Source organism: Quercus suber, unplaced genomic scaffold (genome assembly GCF_002906115.3).
Source record: "Quercus suber isolate HL8 unplaced genomic scaffold, Cork oak 2.0 scaffold_459, whole genome shotgun sequence".
Taxonomy (NCBI): Eukaryota; Viridiplantae; Streptophyta; class Magnoliopsida; order Fagales; family Fagaceae; genus Quercus; species Quercus suber.
In genome coordinates this window covers 25,557-46,444 of record NW_027069910.1, presented here as the reverse complement: position 1 = coordinate 46,444, position 20,888 = coordinate 25,557, and the positions used below count along the sequence as shown (strand labels likewise).

At 36.2% G+C, this 20,888-nt stretch overlaps 2 protein-coding genes across 2 annotated transcripts; both read left to right on the top strand.

The window, feature by feature from the left end:
• Nucleotides 1-3,466: 3,466 nt before the first annotated feature.
• Nucleotides 3,467-4,674, top strand: LOC112007648 (glycine-rich protein 5-like). Its single transcript, XM_024040016.2, has one exon. The coding sequence runs from the start codon at nt 4,013-4,015 to the stop codon at nt 4,484-4,486; it is 474 nt and encodes a 157-aa protein (XP_023895784.1). The 5' UTR covers nt 3,467-4,012; the 3' UTR covers nt 4,487-4,674.
• A 3,561-nt stretch (nt 4,675-8,235) lies between these two features.
• LOC112007598 (uncharacterized) lies at nt 8,236-9,204 on the top strand. The gene has a single exon (XM_024039967.2). The coding sequence runs from the start codon at nt 8,381-8,383 to the stop codon at nt 8,837-8,839; it is 459 nt and encodes a 152-aa protein (XP_023895735.1). The 5' UTR covers nt 8,236-8,380; the 3' UTR covers nt 8,840-9,204.
• Nucleotides 9,205-20,888: the final 11,684 nt, after the last annotated feature.

Here is a 20,888-nt window from a genome sequence, read left to right as displayed (position 1 = left end):
GCACATATACCTAGCCCACATACATATCACCTAAGAGCATCCCCATCCGAAAATTATATCATATCCTATTTTACCATCTCAAAAAATACTTTACCAATTATACCATACTATTTACAATATTCCTAGTATCCCAACTTTTATTTTATAATACAACACATTAAAACTTTTAAATTATACAATAAAATATATTTCATTCTCTCTCTAATTTCTGTTTCCCTTCCTCTTTCTTAACCAGTGGTCAAGTACCAAAAAGAAAACCCCAATACCCAGACCCCAGCACAAAAATTCATCCCAAACCCCAAACAAACCCACCACAAAAATTCATCCCAAACCCAAACAATACATCCACCTCCCAAACCCAAATAACCCAACCATCAACAACACAACCACCCACGATGACCCAAAACTTTCCAATCACCACCCACCAATCCATCAACAACACCACCACCCACCGATCCCCATCAACAATACAACCACCACACAAACCCAAAACTTTCCAACCACCACTCACCGATCCACAAACCACGGCACCACCCCAATCCACCATCAACACAACAAACCACCACCCACCGATACACCAACTCAGCACCGCCCTAATCTACCACACATCAAACCCATGAGCTCCACCAACCCATGAGACCCACAGTGGCTTGATTCAAGGGAAGAGAGAAAGAGAAAAAGAGGTGAGAGAGAGATAAAAAGGGAAGAGAATTTGCTTAGTCACGGCGAGCACGACACCCCTCGATCCACCACCATGGCACCACCTTAATCTGCCACATCAAACCATGAGCTCCACCAAACTATGAGACCTATTAGGCTTGATTCAAGGGAAAATAAAGAGACCCACGCCGCCAAAGCCACATCAAACTATAAGACCCACATCAAACCAAAGCTAGTAGACCCACATCAAACTGAAGCATACATAGAGGGATGAGAGAGGGGGAGGGATTGAATGAGAGAATCATAACAAAAAAAGAAGAGAGAGAGAGAGAGAGAGAGAGAGAGAGGGGGGAGTTGAAAGACAAAGTATCAAATTGATTAAAGCAAATAGTGAAAAAGGAATAAAATATTGTTATATTGTTTTATAATTGAGCTATAGTCTGATTCTAAATGTAAAATCGCACTAGCACAATTGCAATTTTTCTTGCAATAATCAGATTTTACAAGTCTGGATGGTGTGGGGATTTTGGACTTTTATGCTAAATTGAACTAATATACAACATATGTTATTCTTAATGTGAATGCTCTAAAGTACCTAATCATTTCTTGACTTCACGGATTGGCCTAAAATCCCTATTTTCTCTTTATCATGAATTGGACTCATGGCCTACTATTTTTGCTTACTTCACAGAATAGGCTCAAAGTCCGAATCTTATCACTTTACATAAAGTGCTCATAATTGTGCTCAAAGACCGAATCTTGCCACTTCATGAATTGGGCTCGCGGCCCATAATATTGCCAATGCACACGGTGGGCTCATGACTTGTATTTCTCTTATGAATTGGGCTTGGAGCCCATGTTATTTCTCCTAAAGAAACCCAAGGCTCAAAGGCCCACTTCATCCTTTTCATGGCACCATGATGGACTCCCCCATAAAAAAAGCCCTTATTTTACATGAAATGGTTAAAAACAAAACAAAACAAAACAGAAAGTACTATCCAATGGCTAAATTTGTGAAGGCCATACATGTATCTTGAAGGCCCAAAGCATTGAATCCATTTAATAAAAGGTAGTCCATTGGGGACAACAGAAAAAACAAAGGAAAACACACTTGTTGGGCAAACGGGACACCAACAAGAGAAACCAAATCTATTCTTTTAATGAACTAGAAACGTTAAATGTGTATTTACAAGGGAGAGATAGCAGAACCATTGTTGGTTAGTGAATGATATTGGCATGTGAAGGTAAGTCCTGCAAATCACTAAAGCTACTAAATATACTTATTCCCTACAAACCACAGGTCCCAAGTTTTCCGCATGAAAACTCATGAGCTTAGATCATAAGGTGAAGTCTTGTGATGATATTTATCTTCTTAATCATCATGTATGGGCAGGGAATTATTAAATTCCTGCTCTTCCTTTGAGTTTTTGAGCCTTGGCCATGTTTTTCTTAAGTTTTGGACAAAACCCCCAAAGCTAGAGATCGAGTCCCTTCTTCCAAAGAAAGAGTTTTGTGTTTAACAAATAAAAAAAACCTTGGGTCTAGCAATGCCAACCCTTTAGCCGCTAACAGATTGACATGCATAAAAAAGTCCCCAGCGATGTTGTTTCAAAATCTATGTGCACCTTATATGATTAAATCTATTACGATTTAACCAGACATACTAATAGATTATTTGATTTGTCACTAACCTAATGTTAATTAGCTTAATTGTTCCAATCGAAAATCCAATGATTAGATTAACACTCAAATTAAAATTCAATGATGATACATTTAGAACTTATTCATGATTTAGATTATTAAATGCATTTGGATGAGCTTATTTTCATTAGTTTATATTATTTATCGTGTAAAAGTACCGTTGTACTTTCAAAAAGATATTTTAATTTTTTTTTTATTCAATTAGTAAACTCTAAAACTTGCATGAGCAATAATTTTTTTAGAGCAGGAATAAAATTGATGTAACTAACATAGTTAAAATTTCTGAAGCAGTCAACCGCAGGGCATAAGAATAGTTGCAAACTTGCAATAGGAGAGGCTGCAGTACTGAGCCATGCATAGGGCTTTAAGACAGTTCTACTTGGGTTACTGACCTGCCACTAGCGGATGTATTACCTGCATAGAGCACTGTTTAAGCACTATTTGTTTCACACATTTATGTATACACACATGCATTTTATAATTGAAAACGTGGGTTCAACCCATGATTTCAAGTGGCAGCGAATTTAGCACTAATTTTTACACGCGTAATAAGTTTTAGCCTACATGCATATGTATCCTATGCTTTAATTAATCTAATAAAAGTTCAAGTTTCCTTTATATAAATAAATAAATAAAATAATAATTCTCTCAAAAAAAAATAATAATAGTAAAAAAAACAAAAGGATATAATTAAGTTGCAAGAGCAGCGACACTCATTATTTCACTTTGAGGAGTTTAGACAATTCAATTAAGAGTTCTTCAGAGTAGTTTTTTTTTTTTTTTTGCTAGGTTAGAGTAGATAAATGTGGGTAAAACATAAATACAATTAATTTTTTAGATGTTGTTTATTAAGTTTCTCAATTAAATTCAAATACATAGTTGTATTAAATTTAAATGTTCTTGAGGAAAATAGCATTGTTTGTGTTTGATTATTAAAATAATAATTAAAAAATATTTTTAAATTAATCAAAATATCTTATATATATATATATATTCTATATTAAAAAAAAATTATACATAAAATTTGACCGGCAAATAAAGTAATACTACTTTCATTAACTATCCGATTGCTCAACCCCAAAAGCTGGTGTTTTCAGTTTTCACTTCCTGGATGTCCCACAGGGATATACAGAGTTATATGTTGAGAATTTGATCGATGAGCCTGTTCAAATCCATTATTCCAACATTAGTGTTTTGTCCATATAGCTTTAGGCATCTGGTTACCATTTTTTGAAGTCTCTTAAGAAGCTAGATAACTAAGGACCTAAAGCATTAAGCAGCCACTAGTCTCCACTTTGTTGAGTGTGGATCAAATTGGTTGGCGATTTCTTAACACTTGTCCAAAGCATTTTAATTTCCAAGGACTCAGCTATATCTCATCCACAAAGTTTGGTGCAGCAAAATCTCAGAATGCCACATAGCCACTCCCACTACAATAATGAAAACGAAGGCACTCCTCAACTTCACTGACATATAGCAATGTAAAGTACAGGTTTGTTTTGAAAACCTCAGTATCAACAACTATAAATAGCTGAATCTCCCAAGCAGCATCTATCAACGAGTTCAAGCTCATAGCCTTTTGAGAAACTAATATTGTGTTCGCATTAGAAGCTCCCTTCTTGTAGTTGTTCCTTACATTAACATTCAAATAATGGCTGCATTCAAGTCTCTAACACTGGTTGCTTTGCTTGTTGCTATATCTGTCATTGTGTGTGAGAGCGGCCGAGTAGCCAGGAAGGACCTGGGTGTGGATCTTGGTGGAGTTGGAGTTGGAGTTGGAGCAGGAGTAGGATTGGGGTTAGGAGGTGGGAGTGGCTCAGGTGCTGGAGCTGGGTCTGGTTCTGGCTCTGGCTCTGGGTCTAGTTCTAGTTCTAGTTCAGGTTCTTCTTCTGCTTCGTCAGGTTCAGGTTCAGGCTCTGAAGCAGGTTCATATGCTGGGTCCTATGCAGGGTCTCGAGCTGGTTCTGGATCAGGTGGAAACCAAGGAAGAGGAGCAGGTTCCGGGTCAGGCCAAGGCCGCGGTTCGGGCTCTGGTTCTGGCAGAGGAAGCGGCTCAGGCTCTGGTGAAGGCTATGGCGAAGGCTATGGCTATGGTGAGGGTCATGGCCAAGGCGGTGGCGATTGAGACAACGCATAATACCATATGGTTGGGCTAAACCAGAAAATAGTTTTCAGTTTGTATCTAAATAAATGGATGGTGAATTTCTTTTTCTTTTTTATACAGGATGGTGAATTTCAGTACTATGTATCTCTATATGAAGTTTATCAAAAATATATCTCTATATGAATAATTTATGTCTTGAAACTTTTCTAAATCCAAATATTCTTACTATCTAATACATTCTCTATGTTGTTTATGTGTGTTGGGGGGGTATAACTAATAGAATTTCTTTCTATCAAATAAAAAACCTCTCTTTCTCAAAACAAAAAATAATAATAATAATAATAATAAGAGGCCTCTATTCAAATCTCACATATACTAAAAACCAATTTGTGAATTGATTTGATGATAAAAAATAATTATTATGAAAAATATGTTATAAATTCAAATCTTATCATATATATTAAGATAACATTATCTAAAGCTACAATAAAGTAGTGAATAACAAGTAATTCTTAAATACTCTCAGAGCATGAAGAAAGATATTTTTTCTTTGCACATTTATAGTGGAATTTAATCATTAAATTTATGGTTAGATCCACTATGAATGTGAGAGGAGAGAGCACAATTTCTTTGTACTCCAAAAATACCTAGGAATTTTCCGTGGATGACCATCAACCATAGTCCACAACCAAAGCCACAACAACTGGAACTTCCAAAATGGTTTGATAATATTTAGAAGTTCTCATGTAATCTAAATAGATAGGTATAGTTACCTATTATTTTGTTATGTAAAATCTTCAGCATACGTTGAATATAAATACAAACTTGATAAATTAATCAAGCAAACCAAACCAAAACACACACTCTTATTATTTATTCTTTAATAAATAAATAAATAAATAAATAAATATATATATATATATATAAGTTTAAAGTTTGAGTTCCAAATTTATTATTTATCTTTAAGAATTGAAAATGGATCCACATGGTTATCAAAACCAATATTACCTCTGGCCCCTCAAACAAGAAGCAAAAAGAACTCTTGAATGAAAATTAAAAATGAATGTAACTATACAGTTAGTTCAGAAATGGTAAAATATTTGTCAAAAGTTGAACGGGTAACAGCTAACAAATGATGAGTCCCTAATAATTTGCTCAAAAAAGTCCATATATGTCTTGAAGTTGAAGAATAACCACCCCTAGTTCATAAGTGTCGCGGACGTTATCCATCGCCACTTGCTAGCTCGTCTATGGCCAACTGGCCGGTGACCACCATTCTATAAGGCCCCAAGTGGTGCTATTGAGTATCATAACTACAGCAAGGACTCTCGGATCTCACTTGTACCAAATTTGTTTGCTATGATCCTCTAAAAATCAATGTTTGGATTTTTTTTAATCACTTTTTAAATTTATTTTCAGAATAGAATAATTTCTTAACTTTTTTTTTAGAAGAAATATAATTTTTTAACTTGAAAGCATTAATTGGTTTTTTAATTAAAATAATACTGGACATATCATAGAATAATGTTAAGTTTGAGTAGTTTCGAAAATAGAAAATTGGGCATAAAAATTCGTCTTAGTTTTTGTCTCTGTTGTTTTATCTGTGTTTAGGTATTTTGTTAATTTTTTAACTTGACAACACCAATCGGTTTTTTTTTTTTTTTTTGAGAAAGAATTGGTTTTCTAGTTAGCAGAATATTAAACATAAATCAAAATAATAAATATCACTTTTTATTTGATCCCTAAATTATGGACATGTTAAACATAATATATTTCATATTTGACATTTTCAAAAGGGAAGAAGAAAAGAAAAAAAGTGCAAATAATACTGCTAGTTACTGCTCTTTATTATGGTCCATACACACTTGTAAGGTGAAAATTGTATAATTATTGACTATTGTTGCGCGCATATATATATATATATATAAAGAGAGAGAGAGAGAGAGAGAGAGAGAGAGAGAGAGAGAATTATCCATGATTCCATATGCATATTGCTGTCAAAAGTACATTTTAGTGGAAAAGCTTGATATCAATGCAGTAGGCAAGTTATAATCATGCCATATGAGATCAGGTGGAAGATGTTTGAAGAATGAAAGTATGAAGTGAGATTGTGGTATATACAGTTTGTTTCAAATACTTTTTTTGCAATAGTTTGTTTCATATACTTTGAATGCACATGCTTGCACAAGAGTTGAATCTGTTAATGTAAATGAATGGAATAAAAAACTAATTTTCAAGGATAATTCATCTATTTTCATCTTTGATATTAGCTTAGTAGGAAAAAGGGAATGATTATGAGGGATTGAGGAACTTCCCATTCTATTTCATTCCCTTGATTGTATTCCTTTATCTTAAAATTAGGAGGATACATTCCATTAATGATAGTAAAATTATATTTTCCCCCCTTTTGTTCCTTCTTTTATAAACTTCCAAACACACACACATATAATTATAATGTTTTCATTTTATCTCATCCCATTCAATTCTTTAATGATCTACGCATTCAATTCATTGCATTATTTAATAAACTTCCTATTGGAGCTTGGGGTTAGAGGAAAAGTATTCATTCAAAATTTTAAAATAGAATGATTACACAATACAATAATATTTAATGTGGTATGGACAACAACAACAAAAATATACTTTAAATATTATAAATTAAAACTTCTCTCAATCAAATCTCATAAACCAAACTTACAAACTCTCACCCAAAAAAAAAAAAACTCAATACTTGCAAATACAAACATAATCAAAAGAGTCAAAGAAGCAGTAAATAATTGCAAGAATGTATCGCATGGGATATAGATCACATTATTATACTCCACTGCACTGAATACAATATACAATGTGCCTTATTTATTTTATATTTTACTGTATTTTTGAACTTTAGTTACTTTTTTTTTTTTTCGGGAGAAAGTGTACTTTAGTTACTTAATAATGGGGAAAACAGATATATGGCAGGTTATGGCTAATGGAGTATAGAGTGAACTATATCCAAGTTAGAACAAACAAGAATAATGTCGCTGACTCTCTTGCTAAATGGGCATTTAAATGTAATTTTCTTGGAGGTTTTAACTTTTAAGAACAACTTAGGGCAACACTATAGAATTCCTAAAATCATGTGGCAAACTTTTTAACTGATTAAACCTAAGTCGTCATTAATGCTTTGAAGAGTTGGAGTAAAAATGGATCATTCAAAGTCCATTTTCATAGGTACAGCTTTCTGAAAGAAAGAAAAGAAAAATGTTGGAAACAAAATCAAAGAGATGCTTTCTAGAGAAGGTAGAGTTGATGTTTTCTTGGTGTATGTCTTGAATTTTCTAGTATCTTCTAGCTATAGGGTTTTCCTAATATTGTAGTCTTGCATCTCTAACACGTATTATATTTTGATATAGTTTATAGTAGCCACGCCCAGACTCCACTATGGTTTGTGGGGATAAAAACATATCCATATGGGTCGGCACATCTCCTTATAATTGTGTGTCCACACAGGCGCACCAATACAAATTAAACATGCACGATTGTAATCATAATAAGGTTTCCAACCACAGATCCTCGAAAGAAATTCCCACTTGAAAACTCTCAGCCTTTTTCATCCACTAACTTAGTTCAACCCACATTCCAAAAGAATGTCCCACATCACAATCCCAAATGATAAGGCAAAGACACATGTACTCCCACTTCTTCTTGCCTCGTCTACATGATTTCCCACTTCACAATCACATGGTCCACCTGCAGCATCACTATCTCCTACTATAACTACAAATAGCTGCGTTTCTCAGCGTCCCTTTCCCACACAATCACATAAGCATTAGAAGCTATAATTAGTATACACACGCGCGCTCTTTATTGCTTTGTGTTCCAAAACCTCGTTTGATATTCTTGGTTCTTTGGGCAAGTTAGTTGGGTTCTATAATGGGTAGTTTGAAATTCTTTGGTCTTGCTGCTTTGCTTATTTCATCCTTTGTAATAGTGTCAGAAAGCCGAGTGGCAAGAAAGGACCTAGGGTTGGACCTTGGTGGCATTGGAGTTGGAATTGGCGCTGGGATAGGGATTGGTCTAGGAGGTGGAAGTGGTGCTGGTTCAGGCTCAGGTTCTGGGTCTGGGTCTAGTTCAGGGTCAGGTTCAGCTTCTGCCTCAGGATCAGGTTCTGGGTCAGGCTCATCTGGTGCAGGGTCAGAAGCAGGTTCATATGCTGGGTCTAGAGCCGGGTCAGGATCAGGTGGCAACCAGGGAGGTGGATCAGGCTCTGGTCAGGGTTACGGTGAGGGTCGTGGTGAGGGTTCTGGTAGAGGAAGTGGCTCTGGTCAAGGTTCTGGTTATGGTGAAGGCCGTGGCTATGGCTCTGGGTCTGCAAGTGGTCATGGAAAATGAAGTCACTTAGTTTTCTTTAAGACTGAAAAGAAAGAAGAATATTTAAATTATAAAGTTTTTCACCTATATGAATATTAATAAATAATTAGTATGAATAAATAAGTATGGTGAATGCTATAAGAGTGTTTATGCAGAGTCTTTTTTTTTTTTTTAAATGTAATCAACTTGTCTCTTATAGGCTTATGTAGAGTCCTATGTCAATTTAAGAATGTTAGTTCTAAATCTAAATGCCCTCGGATTAATGCTGTTTTACCCCCTTCAGTTCAATAAATTTATCTTAGTTGTCTCTCCGGCATGGAGTTTCAGTACACTTTGTATCGTTACATGTCGCAAGAAATGCTACTGTGATTTAAAGTTGTAAACAAGTTGAATTGGGTTGGTTATTAAAAATGAGAGATTATTCACATCTAATTTTATTTTAAATATGAACCGACTCAAATTTATCATCAAATTAGATTGTGTTCAAGTTAATTTGGTTTATTTTCTTATTCACGAATTTTTTGATTAATTTATTCTTTTCCTATATAAAATAAATATCACAACTGAAAAAATTTATCCCTTCATAAAATTTTATGCCAAAACTAGTAACTAAATTGGCATTGAAATTACATACAGCTTCGTTTATTGATAGCCAAAACTATACTAATGTTAAGGTCACGCATTCATTTTATTTATTTTTTATTTTATTTATTAGGAACCGATAAGAAGAGTTCATTTTATTGTGAGCTTCTTTTGGTATGTGACTTGAAATTATAAGTGCACAGTGCTTCATTATTGTTTAAAAAGTCTATGTAAACATCTAAAAAATATTATTAAAATCTGAATAGAAATCCTATCTTATATTTAGTGTCTCACTTTATTTCCCAATTGTGATATATGTCATGTGTCTGATTTTTTTTTTTTTTTTTCATTTTAAACTTTAGTTATTTTATAAGAAAAGAAAATTGAATGTGTGACAAGTTGTGTCATTGATAGAGTATAAAATGAAATACTCTAGTATGATGAATGATTTTTAATTTTAACTATAAATAGACAGTTTCCATTTCATTTGAAATGGAGAGGATGATTACTTGACCAACATTTTTATTCTCAATTTTTGTTTTGCAAAAGAGAACTAGATTAATCTTATGCTTTAGTCCATGCCTATGTAATGCACAAATAAATAAATAAAAACCATATGTAAAATTAGAATATATTTTAATAACAAAATTGAAATTCAATAATAAAAAAGATATTAGAAATAAAAATAATAATTCAAGTAATGTCACGAAAATCACCTTGTAATAATTATAATATATTATTATTATTATTTAAATAAAAAAATGTTCATCTATATTTCTTGAAAATGTTAGTATTTATTTTTAATTGTAGTAGTATTTTACATTTTGTTAATGTAGGGGCTCAATTTGGAAAGGCTCTTATAAATAAAAAGGAAATTCATCCCATAAGCCCAAACAATACATTTTTAGAAGGTGGGTTCAAGAACTAGGCCCTGACAAATGAACAACGCCCAAAACAGGACTTCCCCCTCCTGTTGAAGGCCGGCACACTAAGGTTACTCATCAAGGTTTCTCCTCGGCGAGGATCCGAGGATCCTCTTCCAGGCCCCCCTTCATTGTTCTGTTGGTTCCCCTTATATAGCCCTCTTCTCACCATCTCTTTCTTCCACCTGTTGATCATCCGCGCGCTTCCCTCCTAATCGTCCGTCCCATCAGCTTTGTTATCAGTAATCATGTGATTTGTAGTGGCCAAGGTTACCCTATCCAGGAGTCACATCTCCATTAGTGCAATCAGGGGATTAGGTGAGCGCATTTATTGTAGAGATGACAACTTGTCCTAGGCTTGTTCCCCCACTTGGTGTTGTCCTTGGTCCACCGAGGACAGGGTCATTCTCGGCGGAGTCCTTACAGCCCAGGTCTCTACACAACGTCCTCGGGCGATTCTCCATCCTCAGCATGGGCCTTGGGCCGGGTGTAAAATGGGCCGAAGCTATCAGACTTTCAGGCCCCACAATAGCCCCTCAAAATCCTGTTGCCCGTATCCTCGGACGGGAAGGAGGGTTTTGATATCCCTAGGCCTATTGCATGATTCGCCCAACATCGGTCAACGTTAGCATTGGAGTCTTTTCGCCTGCCCAATGGACGTTTCTGGCGCCTCGATATTCGGCGCGCGTTCGCATTAAATTTTCTGCGGCTCCATGTTCCCCACGTCCAACAGTGTGATGGCAATCAATCGGTAGGGATTTCTTACCTTTATGGGCAGGAAGTTCCGCCTGGTTAATTTTAATTGAGAGTATGAATACTAATTTGAATCACTTGGTCTCCTTATTTGTACAATTAAGAACTTCGACGCGCACACTCTGAATTTAGTCCAATCTCCACACTGACCAGTGCCCTTTTTTAGCATAAAGAGTCTATCCGAGGAGAATCTCCCCATTTCTGTAAGTCTCCTTCTCTCTGTAGCACAAACTTCTCTCTACTTCCTTTTTTCTTTTTTGTTCTCTCTCTTTTGGGTCTTTGAGTCGTTACTAGGGATGGGTAAATTTAAGAAATTAGTTGAGTCTGAAGAGATGATAGAGAAATTCATTGCTGATTACGGGATACCCCGTAATGTTGGCTTAAGGTATTGCAAGGAAGGAGAGTGGTACACTAAAAGGAACGAGGGCGAAGTTGTGATTCCCATAGTAGCCTTTGTAGAGGGAGGCATGAGAATCCCTATGGGGCCAGTGATGCGTGGTTACCTTAGGTATTTTCGGTTAGCTCCTACCCAGTGCGCTGTTAATATGTTTAGGATACCAGGGTGCGTAGATGTCCTGAATGAGAAGATGGGGTTGAGGTTAACCCACCACGATGTGAATTGGTGCTACAATCTTCAGCACTTGAAGGGTAAGTCATACTATATGAAGCCAAGGGACGATAGGGTCCAGTGCCTCCCTGATTTTAATAAGGGGTTGACTCAAGATTTTCTCATAGTGTCAGGGGAATGGCATAACGGTCTCCACTGCCCGACAGTAGAGGGAGAGCCAAGTAGGGTACTTGAAGTAAGAGATGGTATAACTTCTTTTCTTTTTTCTTTGTCGTATATCTTCTTGGTTTGACTGATCATAGGAGTTTTTTTTCTCTTTTTGCAGATCTGCACGCCTTCGCGCGTCATTTTTACCTGGTCAACAAGCAGGACCTGGAAGCCGTTCTTAGGGTGGAGCTCTTTCTGAACGAAACCGATAATCAGGTTAGAGCTGACCATAAAATCCTTGGATGTAATCTAGCCCAGAAGTCGTTTTCGGTCCCAAAGCACGTTATCAGGGCTCGTGATCTTCGGCTTAGGCAAATCACCGTGGTAGAGGACAGGTTTTCATTTTTCGAAGGAATTTCTATTCCGGAGGGCATCCCTTTGGCAGGTTCTCCCTCATCCCATCAAGCAGTACAGGCTGAAGAAAGGAGCTCGGAGAAGGGGGAAGAAGTGGTCGAACTAAGCTCATCTGAAGACGAATTTGGTGTATTTGGCCTAGCCGATCAGTCTGAGGATCCCTCTGATGATTTAGGAGATCCTCATTTATCCGAAGCTGATTTTCAGCCCCCAATGGTTGGCATTCAGACAAAGATGGGTTCCAAGAGACAGCCCCAAACCAGCTTTCTTGACCTACTTGAGGGCAAGTCTGGGAAAGGTGTGCCAAGTAAGTCACAGCCCAANCATTTTAAACTTTAGTTATTTTATAAGAAAAGAAAATTGAATGTGTGACAAGTTGTGTCATTGATAGAGTATAAAATGAAATACTCTAGTATGATGAATGATTTTTAATTTTAACTATAAATAGACAGTTTCCATTTCATTGAAATGGAGAGGATGATTACTTGACCAACATTTTTATTCTCAATTTTTGTTTGCAAAAGAGAACTAGATTAATCTTATGCTTTAGTCCATGCCTATGTAATGCACAAATAAATAAATAAAAACCATATGTAAAATTAGAATATATTTTAATAACAAAATTGAAATTCAATAATAAAAAAGATATTAGAAATAAAAATAATAATTCAAGTAATGTCACGAAAATCACCTTGTAATAATTATAATATATTATTATTATTATTTAAATAAAAAAATGTTCATTTATATTTCTTGAAAATGTTAGTATTTATTTTTAATTGTAGTAGTATTTTACATTTTGTTAATGTAGGGGCTCAATTTGGAAAGGCTCTTATAAATAAAAAGGAAATTCATCTTATAAGCCCAAACAATACATTTTTAGAGGGTGGGTTCAAGAACTAGGCCCTGACAAATGAACAACGCCCAAAACAGGACTTCCCCCTCCCATTGAAGGCCTGCACACTAAGGTTACTCATCAAGGTTTCTCCTCGGCGAGGATCCGAGGATCCTCTTCCAGGCCCCCTTCATTGTTCTGTTGGTTCCCCTTATATAGCCCTCTTCTCACCATCTCTTTCTTCCACCTGTTGATCATCCGCGCGCTTCCCTCCTAATCATCCTTCCATCAACTTTGTTATCAGTAATCATGTGATTTGTAGTGGCCAAGGTTACCCTATCCAGGAGTCACATCTCCATTAGTGCAGTCAGGGGATTCGGTGAGCGTATTTATTGTGGAGATGACAACTTGTCCTAGGCTTGTTCCCCCACTTGGTGTTGTCCTTGGTCCACCGAGGACAGGGTCATTCTCGGCGGAGTCCTTACAGCCCAGGTCTCTACACAACGTCCTCGGGCGATTCTCCATCCTCAGCATGGGCCTTGGGCCGGGTGTAAAATGGGCCGAGGCTATCAGACTTTCAGGCCCCACAATAGCCCCTCAAAATCCTGTTGCCGTATCCTCAGACGGGAAGGAGGGTTTTGATATCCCTAGGCCTATTGCATGATTCGCCCAACATCGGTCAACGTTAGCATTGGAGTCTTTTCGCCTGCCCAATGGATGTTTCTGGCGCCTCGATATTCGACGCACGTTCGCATTAAATTTTCTGCGGCTCCATGTTCCCCACGTCCAACAGTGTGATGGCAATCAATCGGTAGGGATTTCTTACCTTTATGGGCGGGAAGTTCCTCCTGGTTAATTTTAATTGGAATGAATACTCATTTGAATCACTTGGTCTCCTTATTTGTACAATTAAGAACTTCGACGCGCACACTCTGAATTTAGTCCAATCTCCACACTGACCAGTGCCCTTTTTTAGCATAAAGAGTCTATCCGAGGAGAATCTCCCCATTTCTGTAAGTCTCCTTCTCTCTGTAGCACAAACTTCTCTCTACTTCCTTTTTTCTTTTTTGTTCTCTCTCTCTTGGGTCTTTGAGTCGTTACTAGGGATGGGTAAATTTAAGAAATTAGTTGAGTCTAAAAAGATGATAGAGAAATTCATTGCTGATTACGGGATACCCCGTAATGTTGGCTTAAGGTATTGCAAGGAAGGAGAGTGGTACACTAAAAGGAACGAGGGCGAAGTTGTGATTCCCATAGTAGCCTTTGTAGAGGGAGGCATGAGAATCCCTATGGGGCCAGTGATGCGTGGTTACCTTAGGTATTTTCGGTTAGCTCCTACCGAAGTGGGCCATCCTCGGGTCGGATCCTTGACCCTACGGTGTCTCGGGCAGGGGTGGTTCGGATTTCTAACTTTACGTGTGGCAGTAACCCCTTCTTCAGTTCAAGCTTTCGCGCTCTTCAATTACAAGGCATCACCTGACTGCTCGCATTCCGCGACTGACATATCGATGCATGAGACGCGCCCTCATTAATATCCTCGTGGATTGATGCAGATCCAACGGTTTACGGCTTCCTTGGAATTTGGTTAGGATTAACGCCGCTGATAACCCTTTTCTCCCGAATTTTGTGTGGATCAATTCCCACCAACCTCCATATTGTATATAAGGCTTTCTGGGGGGAAAACGTCCATCCACACTCCATGAATCCCCTAACAAAATAGGAAACACGTCCCTCCAGCTCTCCGAGCCCCTTTAACAACCCTGCCAGAATTGTGACAAGAGTTTAAAGAAACGGGGCGGCCTTGGATGGGAGTGAGGGCACACAGGCCAAAGGTTCTCCTTCCTCGGCCGAGAGTCGTTATGGCTGTAGCCCGCGCCAGACTTCCGGCGTGGCAGAGTTTAGGCGTCATCTCGATGGTGTCGTGCATGGCGGCCAGGAGGGAAGTCCCTGAAGTACGTAACGCCCTTCTCCGAGGCGCACCCATGCCTGTCCTTTAGACTGGCAGCGACTTGCACCTGGCCTGTCCATCGGTGGAAGCTCACAAGATCACGTAATGTCCGGTGCTCGGGTGTTGCCGTCTCTAACGGCCAACCAATGTGGGGCTGGGAGAGAATCAAGGGAACGTCATAGAGAAGGGTCGCCGGCACCATCCGCACCGGCCTGGGGGTCGTTGGCAGCCTTAAAACAAGCCTGCCTCAGCCCCTTCCCTAAAGTTAGTTTTAAAACAGGCCCGTCTGGGCCTCTGTTTGTAGCATTAGCTTTAAAATACGCCTGTCTGAGCCTCTGTTTGTATCTTGTATTTACTTTTCGATTAATAAAACTTTGTTGTGTTTGTTTCCTTCTCTTATTCTTTGAATTTCTTACTTTCCTGCAACGATCATATCTTGTGCAAAAGCGTTATTATTGGTTGTTACTTCGTTCTCTTTTTTTTTTGAAGTCGGGGTACCTTGCGCAAGCCCCTAACGGTGGAAATCGCTAGCCGTTGTGCCTGCTAACGCCCTAGTCCTCCCCACAGACGGCTCCAATTGTAGGGGCTCAATTGGGAAAAGCTCTTATAAATAAAAAGAAAATTCATCCCATAAGGCCAAACAATACATTTTTAGAGGGTGGGTTCAAGAACTAGGCCCTAACAAACAGACAACACCCAAAACAGGACTTCCCCTTCCCGTTGAAGTCCAGCACACTAAGGTTACTCATTAAGGTTTCTCCTCGGCGAGGATCCGAGGATCCTCTTCCAGACCCCCTTCACTGTTCTGTTGGTTCCCCTTATATAGCACTCTTCTCACCATCTCTTTCTTCCACCTGTTGATCATCCGCGCGCTTCCCTCCTGGCCGTTCATTCCATCAGCTGTGTTATCAGTAATCATGTGATTTGTAGTGGCCAAGGTTACGCTGTCCAAGAGTCACATCTCTATTAGTGCGGTCAGGGAATTAGGTGAGCGCATTTATTGTGGAGATGACAACTTGTCCTGGGCTTGTTCCCCCACTTGGTGTTGTCCTTGGTCCACCGAAGACAGGGTCATCCTCGGCGGTGTCCTTACTGCCCAGGCCTCTACACAACGTCCTCGGGCAATTCTCCATCCTCGGCATGGGCCTTGGGCCGGGTGTAAAATGGGCCGAGGCTATCAGACTTTCCGGCCCTACATTTAATATTACTTAAAGCAAATTATGTGAGTAATTAAGATGTATTTATAGGGAAATTTGATTCATGAAGCTCACAGTACTTATACATGGATACACTCATTCAGTTCTTTCACAATCAGTAATATTTGGCGAGAAGGCAGCTTTTCCAAGTTTTTTAGGATCATCCTACCATTTTGCTATGAACAAAGTTTCTCTTCAAACTAGTTTGAAGAGAAACTTTTCAAACTTCTCATATATCTTTTTTTTTTAGTGTGGATTTTGAAAATCTAAACGTTGAATTTCATGTTCCTTATATTTTTAATATATATATCAAATTTTGTTCAAATCGGATGTTATTTACTATTCAATCAATGAAATTATTTTTTATTCACAATTTAAGATCATAAAAACTTAAAATTTTAACATTTGTTTTATGACATAACAATTGATCTTTAATTTTCTTGAAATTTTGCAAACACGAATGATATAATAAGAATATATAATTCAACGGTTAGATTTCAAAATTCACACTCAATATAAAGATATATGAGGAGTTTGAAGAGTTTCTCTCTAAACTAGTTTAGAAAGAAACTTTGTTCTTTGCTCTCTCTCTCTCTCTCTCTCTCTCTCTCTCTCTCTAAAAAAAAACTAAATAGATATATACACTTTTTTTTTATATAAGTAGATATGTGGGGTTAGGATTTGTGGCCCAAGCCCAAAACAATAAATTTGTAGAGCGTGGATAATAGAGCTAAGTTGATTATGGAATTAACAACGATTGGTTACAACCTGCAAGTATAAACCAGCAGAAAGATATACGTAAAGACGAAATGAATTGAAGTCCGAAGAGGTTTATGATAAATTGAGTAGTGATTACAGTTCTTAGAATTACAGTAAAGTCTCTCTTTCTTTTCTATCGTCTCTTTTTCTCCCCCATTTATCAGGAACCCTTCTTCTTTATATAACATCCTTCCCCATTATCCCCATTGTCCACTTATACTTCATCTGGGTACCTACTTGAGTGTATGTTATGTCATGTATCTTCTTTAACTTTTGGTGAGTGGCGGTAGCTGAGGTTACACTGTTCAGGGGTCTTCTCTACATAAATGAGGCAGAAAAGTTGCTACAGTACATTTAATACGGTGGTAGCAGTTTTCCTTTAAATATTTCTTCGTTCTTATCGCCTCCAGACATACTCAGAGCTTATCTTTATCATTGGGGTTGTTAGAATATCATTCGGACCTTCCACACGTTTGATTAATCAAGACTATTCGTATCCGAGGAGTAAGACCTCTTCGGACTGCTGGTGACCTCTTCGGATTATACTCCTCCTTCGTTTCCAGGTATCCTTCTACCAGATGGACTCCATCTCAACCGGTTCCTTCTCTTCGGACACACAGTAATCCTCAAATAGGGCCCTAGACCCACTACGTAAGGTTGGCTTTTCCTCTTACAAGATATATCTTTAACTCCCACTAAAATGTTGCCTACAAAATAGGACCACTTTCCTAATGGTTTTCAAATTGCTCTTCTATTTTTTTTTTTTTTGTAAAGTTAATAATTTGCATCAATTATAATTTGAAATTACTACATTTTTCAATCACAGAGATACCTAGGGTGTGATGAGTTTTCTGGTTTTAGATGAACTAATTTACCCATCACACCTCTGGATTTTTTTGTAATTAAAAATTGTAGTAACCCAAATTATCTATATACTATTTTTTAAGAGGATTCTCTTGTTTGGACTAGATTTTTTTTTTTTTTGGTTCTAAAATACCCCCTATGTTTAAGTAGGGGCAAAACTTGTAAAAATGTTTCTTTAACTCCCACTAAAATATTGCCTACAAAACATGATCACTCTCTTGATAGTTTTCAAATTGTTTTATCCATTTATAAAAAAAATTAAAACTAAAATTAAAACAAACACAAGCTTTTTTGTAAAAACACATATGCAAAATTAAAAAAAAAAAAAAAAAAGCCGTACACACATTTTAGTTACACCAACTCCATACTTCTATCCAGCAATTTTAAATTTCCCCTTATCATTAAGCAATTTTTTTTTTTTTTTGGAGAAATTTATCATTAAGCAGTTAAGATGTTGCTTTTCTTTTTTTGGTTAAACATATATTTCAAGTTTCTAAGTTATCATCCAAAATTAAAAACTCCTCAATTANTATGTTATGTCATGTATCTTCTTTAACTATTGGTGAGTTGCGGTAGCTGAAGTTACACTGTTCAGGGGTCTTCTCTACATAAATGAGGCCAGAAAAGTTGCTACAGTACATTTAATACGGTGGTAGCAGCTTTTCCTTTAAATATTTCTTCGTTCTTATCGCCTCCAGACATACTCAGAGCTTATCTTTATCATTGGGGTTGTTAGAAATATCATTCGGACCTTCCACACGTTTGATTAATCAAGACTATTCGTATCCGAGGAGTAAGACCTCTTCGGACTGCTGGTGACCTCTTCGGATTATACTCCTCCTTCGTTTCCAGGTATCCTTCTACCAGATGGACTCCATCTCAACCGGTTCCTTCTCTTCGGACACACAGTAATCCTCAAATAGGGCCCTAGACCCACTACGTAAGGTTGGGCTTTTCCTCTTACAAGATATATCTTTAACTCCCACTAAAATGTTGCCTACAAAATAGGACCACTTTCCTAATGGTTTTCAAATTGCTCTTCTATTTTTTTTTTTTTTGTAAAGTTAATAATTTGCATCAATTATAATTTGAAATTACTACATTTTTCAATCACAGAGATACCTAGGGTGTGATGAGTTTTCTGGTTTTAGATGAACTAATTTACCCATCACACCTCTGGATTTTTTTGTAATTAAAAATTGTAGTAACCCAAATTATCTATATACTATTTTTTAAGAGGATTCTCTTGTTTGGACTAGAATTTTTTTTTTTTGGTTCTAAAATACCCCCTATGTTTAAGTAGGGGCAAAACTTGGTAAAAATGTTTCTTTAACTCCCACTAAAATATTGCCTACAAAACATGATCACTCTCTTGATAGTTTTCAAATTGTTTTATCCATTTATAAAAAAAATTAAAACTAAAATTAAAACAAACACAAGCTTTTTTGTAAAAACACATATGCAAAATTAAAAAAAAAAAAAAAAAAGCCGTACACACATTTTAGTTACACCAACTCCATACTTCTATCCAGCAATTTTAAATTTCCCCTTATCATTAAGCAATTTTTTTTTTTTTTTGGAGAAATGTTATCATTAAGCAGTTAAGATGTTGCTTTTCTTTTTTTGGTTAAACATATATTTCAAGTTTCTAAGTTATCATCCAAAATTAAAAACTCCTCAATTTTAACTACAAATTTTACCATTCCACTAATTTCTCCCCACTATCAGCCATTACTTGATCGATTATTCAATTAGCCCACTACAAAGTAGTTAACCAAAATCATAATACTTACCCCTACCTCTAGATTACATATAAAATTCTTCTTCTTCTTCTTTTTATTTTATTATATATATATATATATATATATATATATATATTTTTTTTTTTTTAACGATTGTGGAAAGTACCTTCAATGTTGAAGAGGGGTATTGCACCTCTAGATTACAAATAAAATTGATGATTATAGAAAGCACCTTGAAAGTATGAAGAGAGGTAGTATGTAGGAGGTATGTATTTTTCAATGAATATAACTAATATTTGAATTTTACATAAATATTTATACGTGATATGTATTCTTTCATTCTTTGCAATAATTTCTATTTTTCTTGATTAAGGTCACTGAAGTTTTACAGTCACTGTAGAAATAGATACAGGAAAAAGAAACTCTACTTACAAAAACAAAAGATCTTTTCTAATTGTTCTCTTTCAAAAAAAAAAAAAAAAAAGCGTTTCTATCTCAACAGTATCTTAATATACATACCTCATTTCTTTTTTTCTTTCTGATAAAGAAATAAATAGTCTTCTAACATTTCTTTTTTAATCACTGTCATCGACCATTTGTAAAATTTGATAAGGATTACACAATTTGTAGTTGGTTTTTGTTGAATTTCGGTAGGTTACTTTTGTTAATCCTTATTCTAATTATATGGACTTTGAAGTGCTTTTCTTTATTTTCATATTTCCTTATCATTATCTTCTTTTTTTTTCCTTTTTTCTGTATGATATGTGCTTGTGGGTTAAAGCTTACTCATTACCTTAAAAAAATGGAATACTTATTGCTTTTATTTGATTACAATATTGCAATACGAAGAACTTTGTTTAAAAAAAAAAAAATCTTTGATTACAATATTATAGTACATAAAAAATAAAATTACTCCAAACTATATATATATTACAATATGTAAAACTTTGTTTTAAAAAAATGTGTAATTTGGATAAGTATCAAACTGTGTTACTCTACTATTAACCAAAAAAGATGAATATATTAATTATATTGCAATCTTAATCAATGAAAAATAGTATTAAACTTGACAAGCTATTCAATTTGGATAAGATTGCATATATATATATATATAAAATACATTTATAGATTTAATCCTTATTTTTTTTTTTTTTGGGTCTTTTTTAGGGTGACATATCAACAATTTTGTTGAATTGCACATAGTGAGCACATTGGATGAGTTTGGGTGAGACACTTTACAAAATTATTGTATGATTCCAAGCTCACATAAAGTGGTGGACATCTATCAAGTGGTTGTTAATGACTCTTTTTTGTATATAAGAAAAAATATTTATCCTGC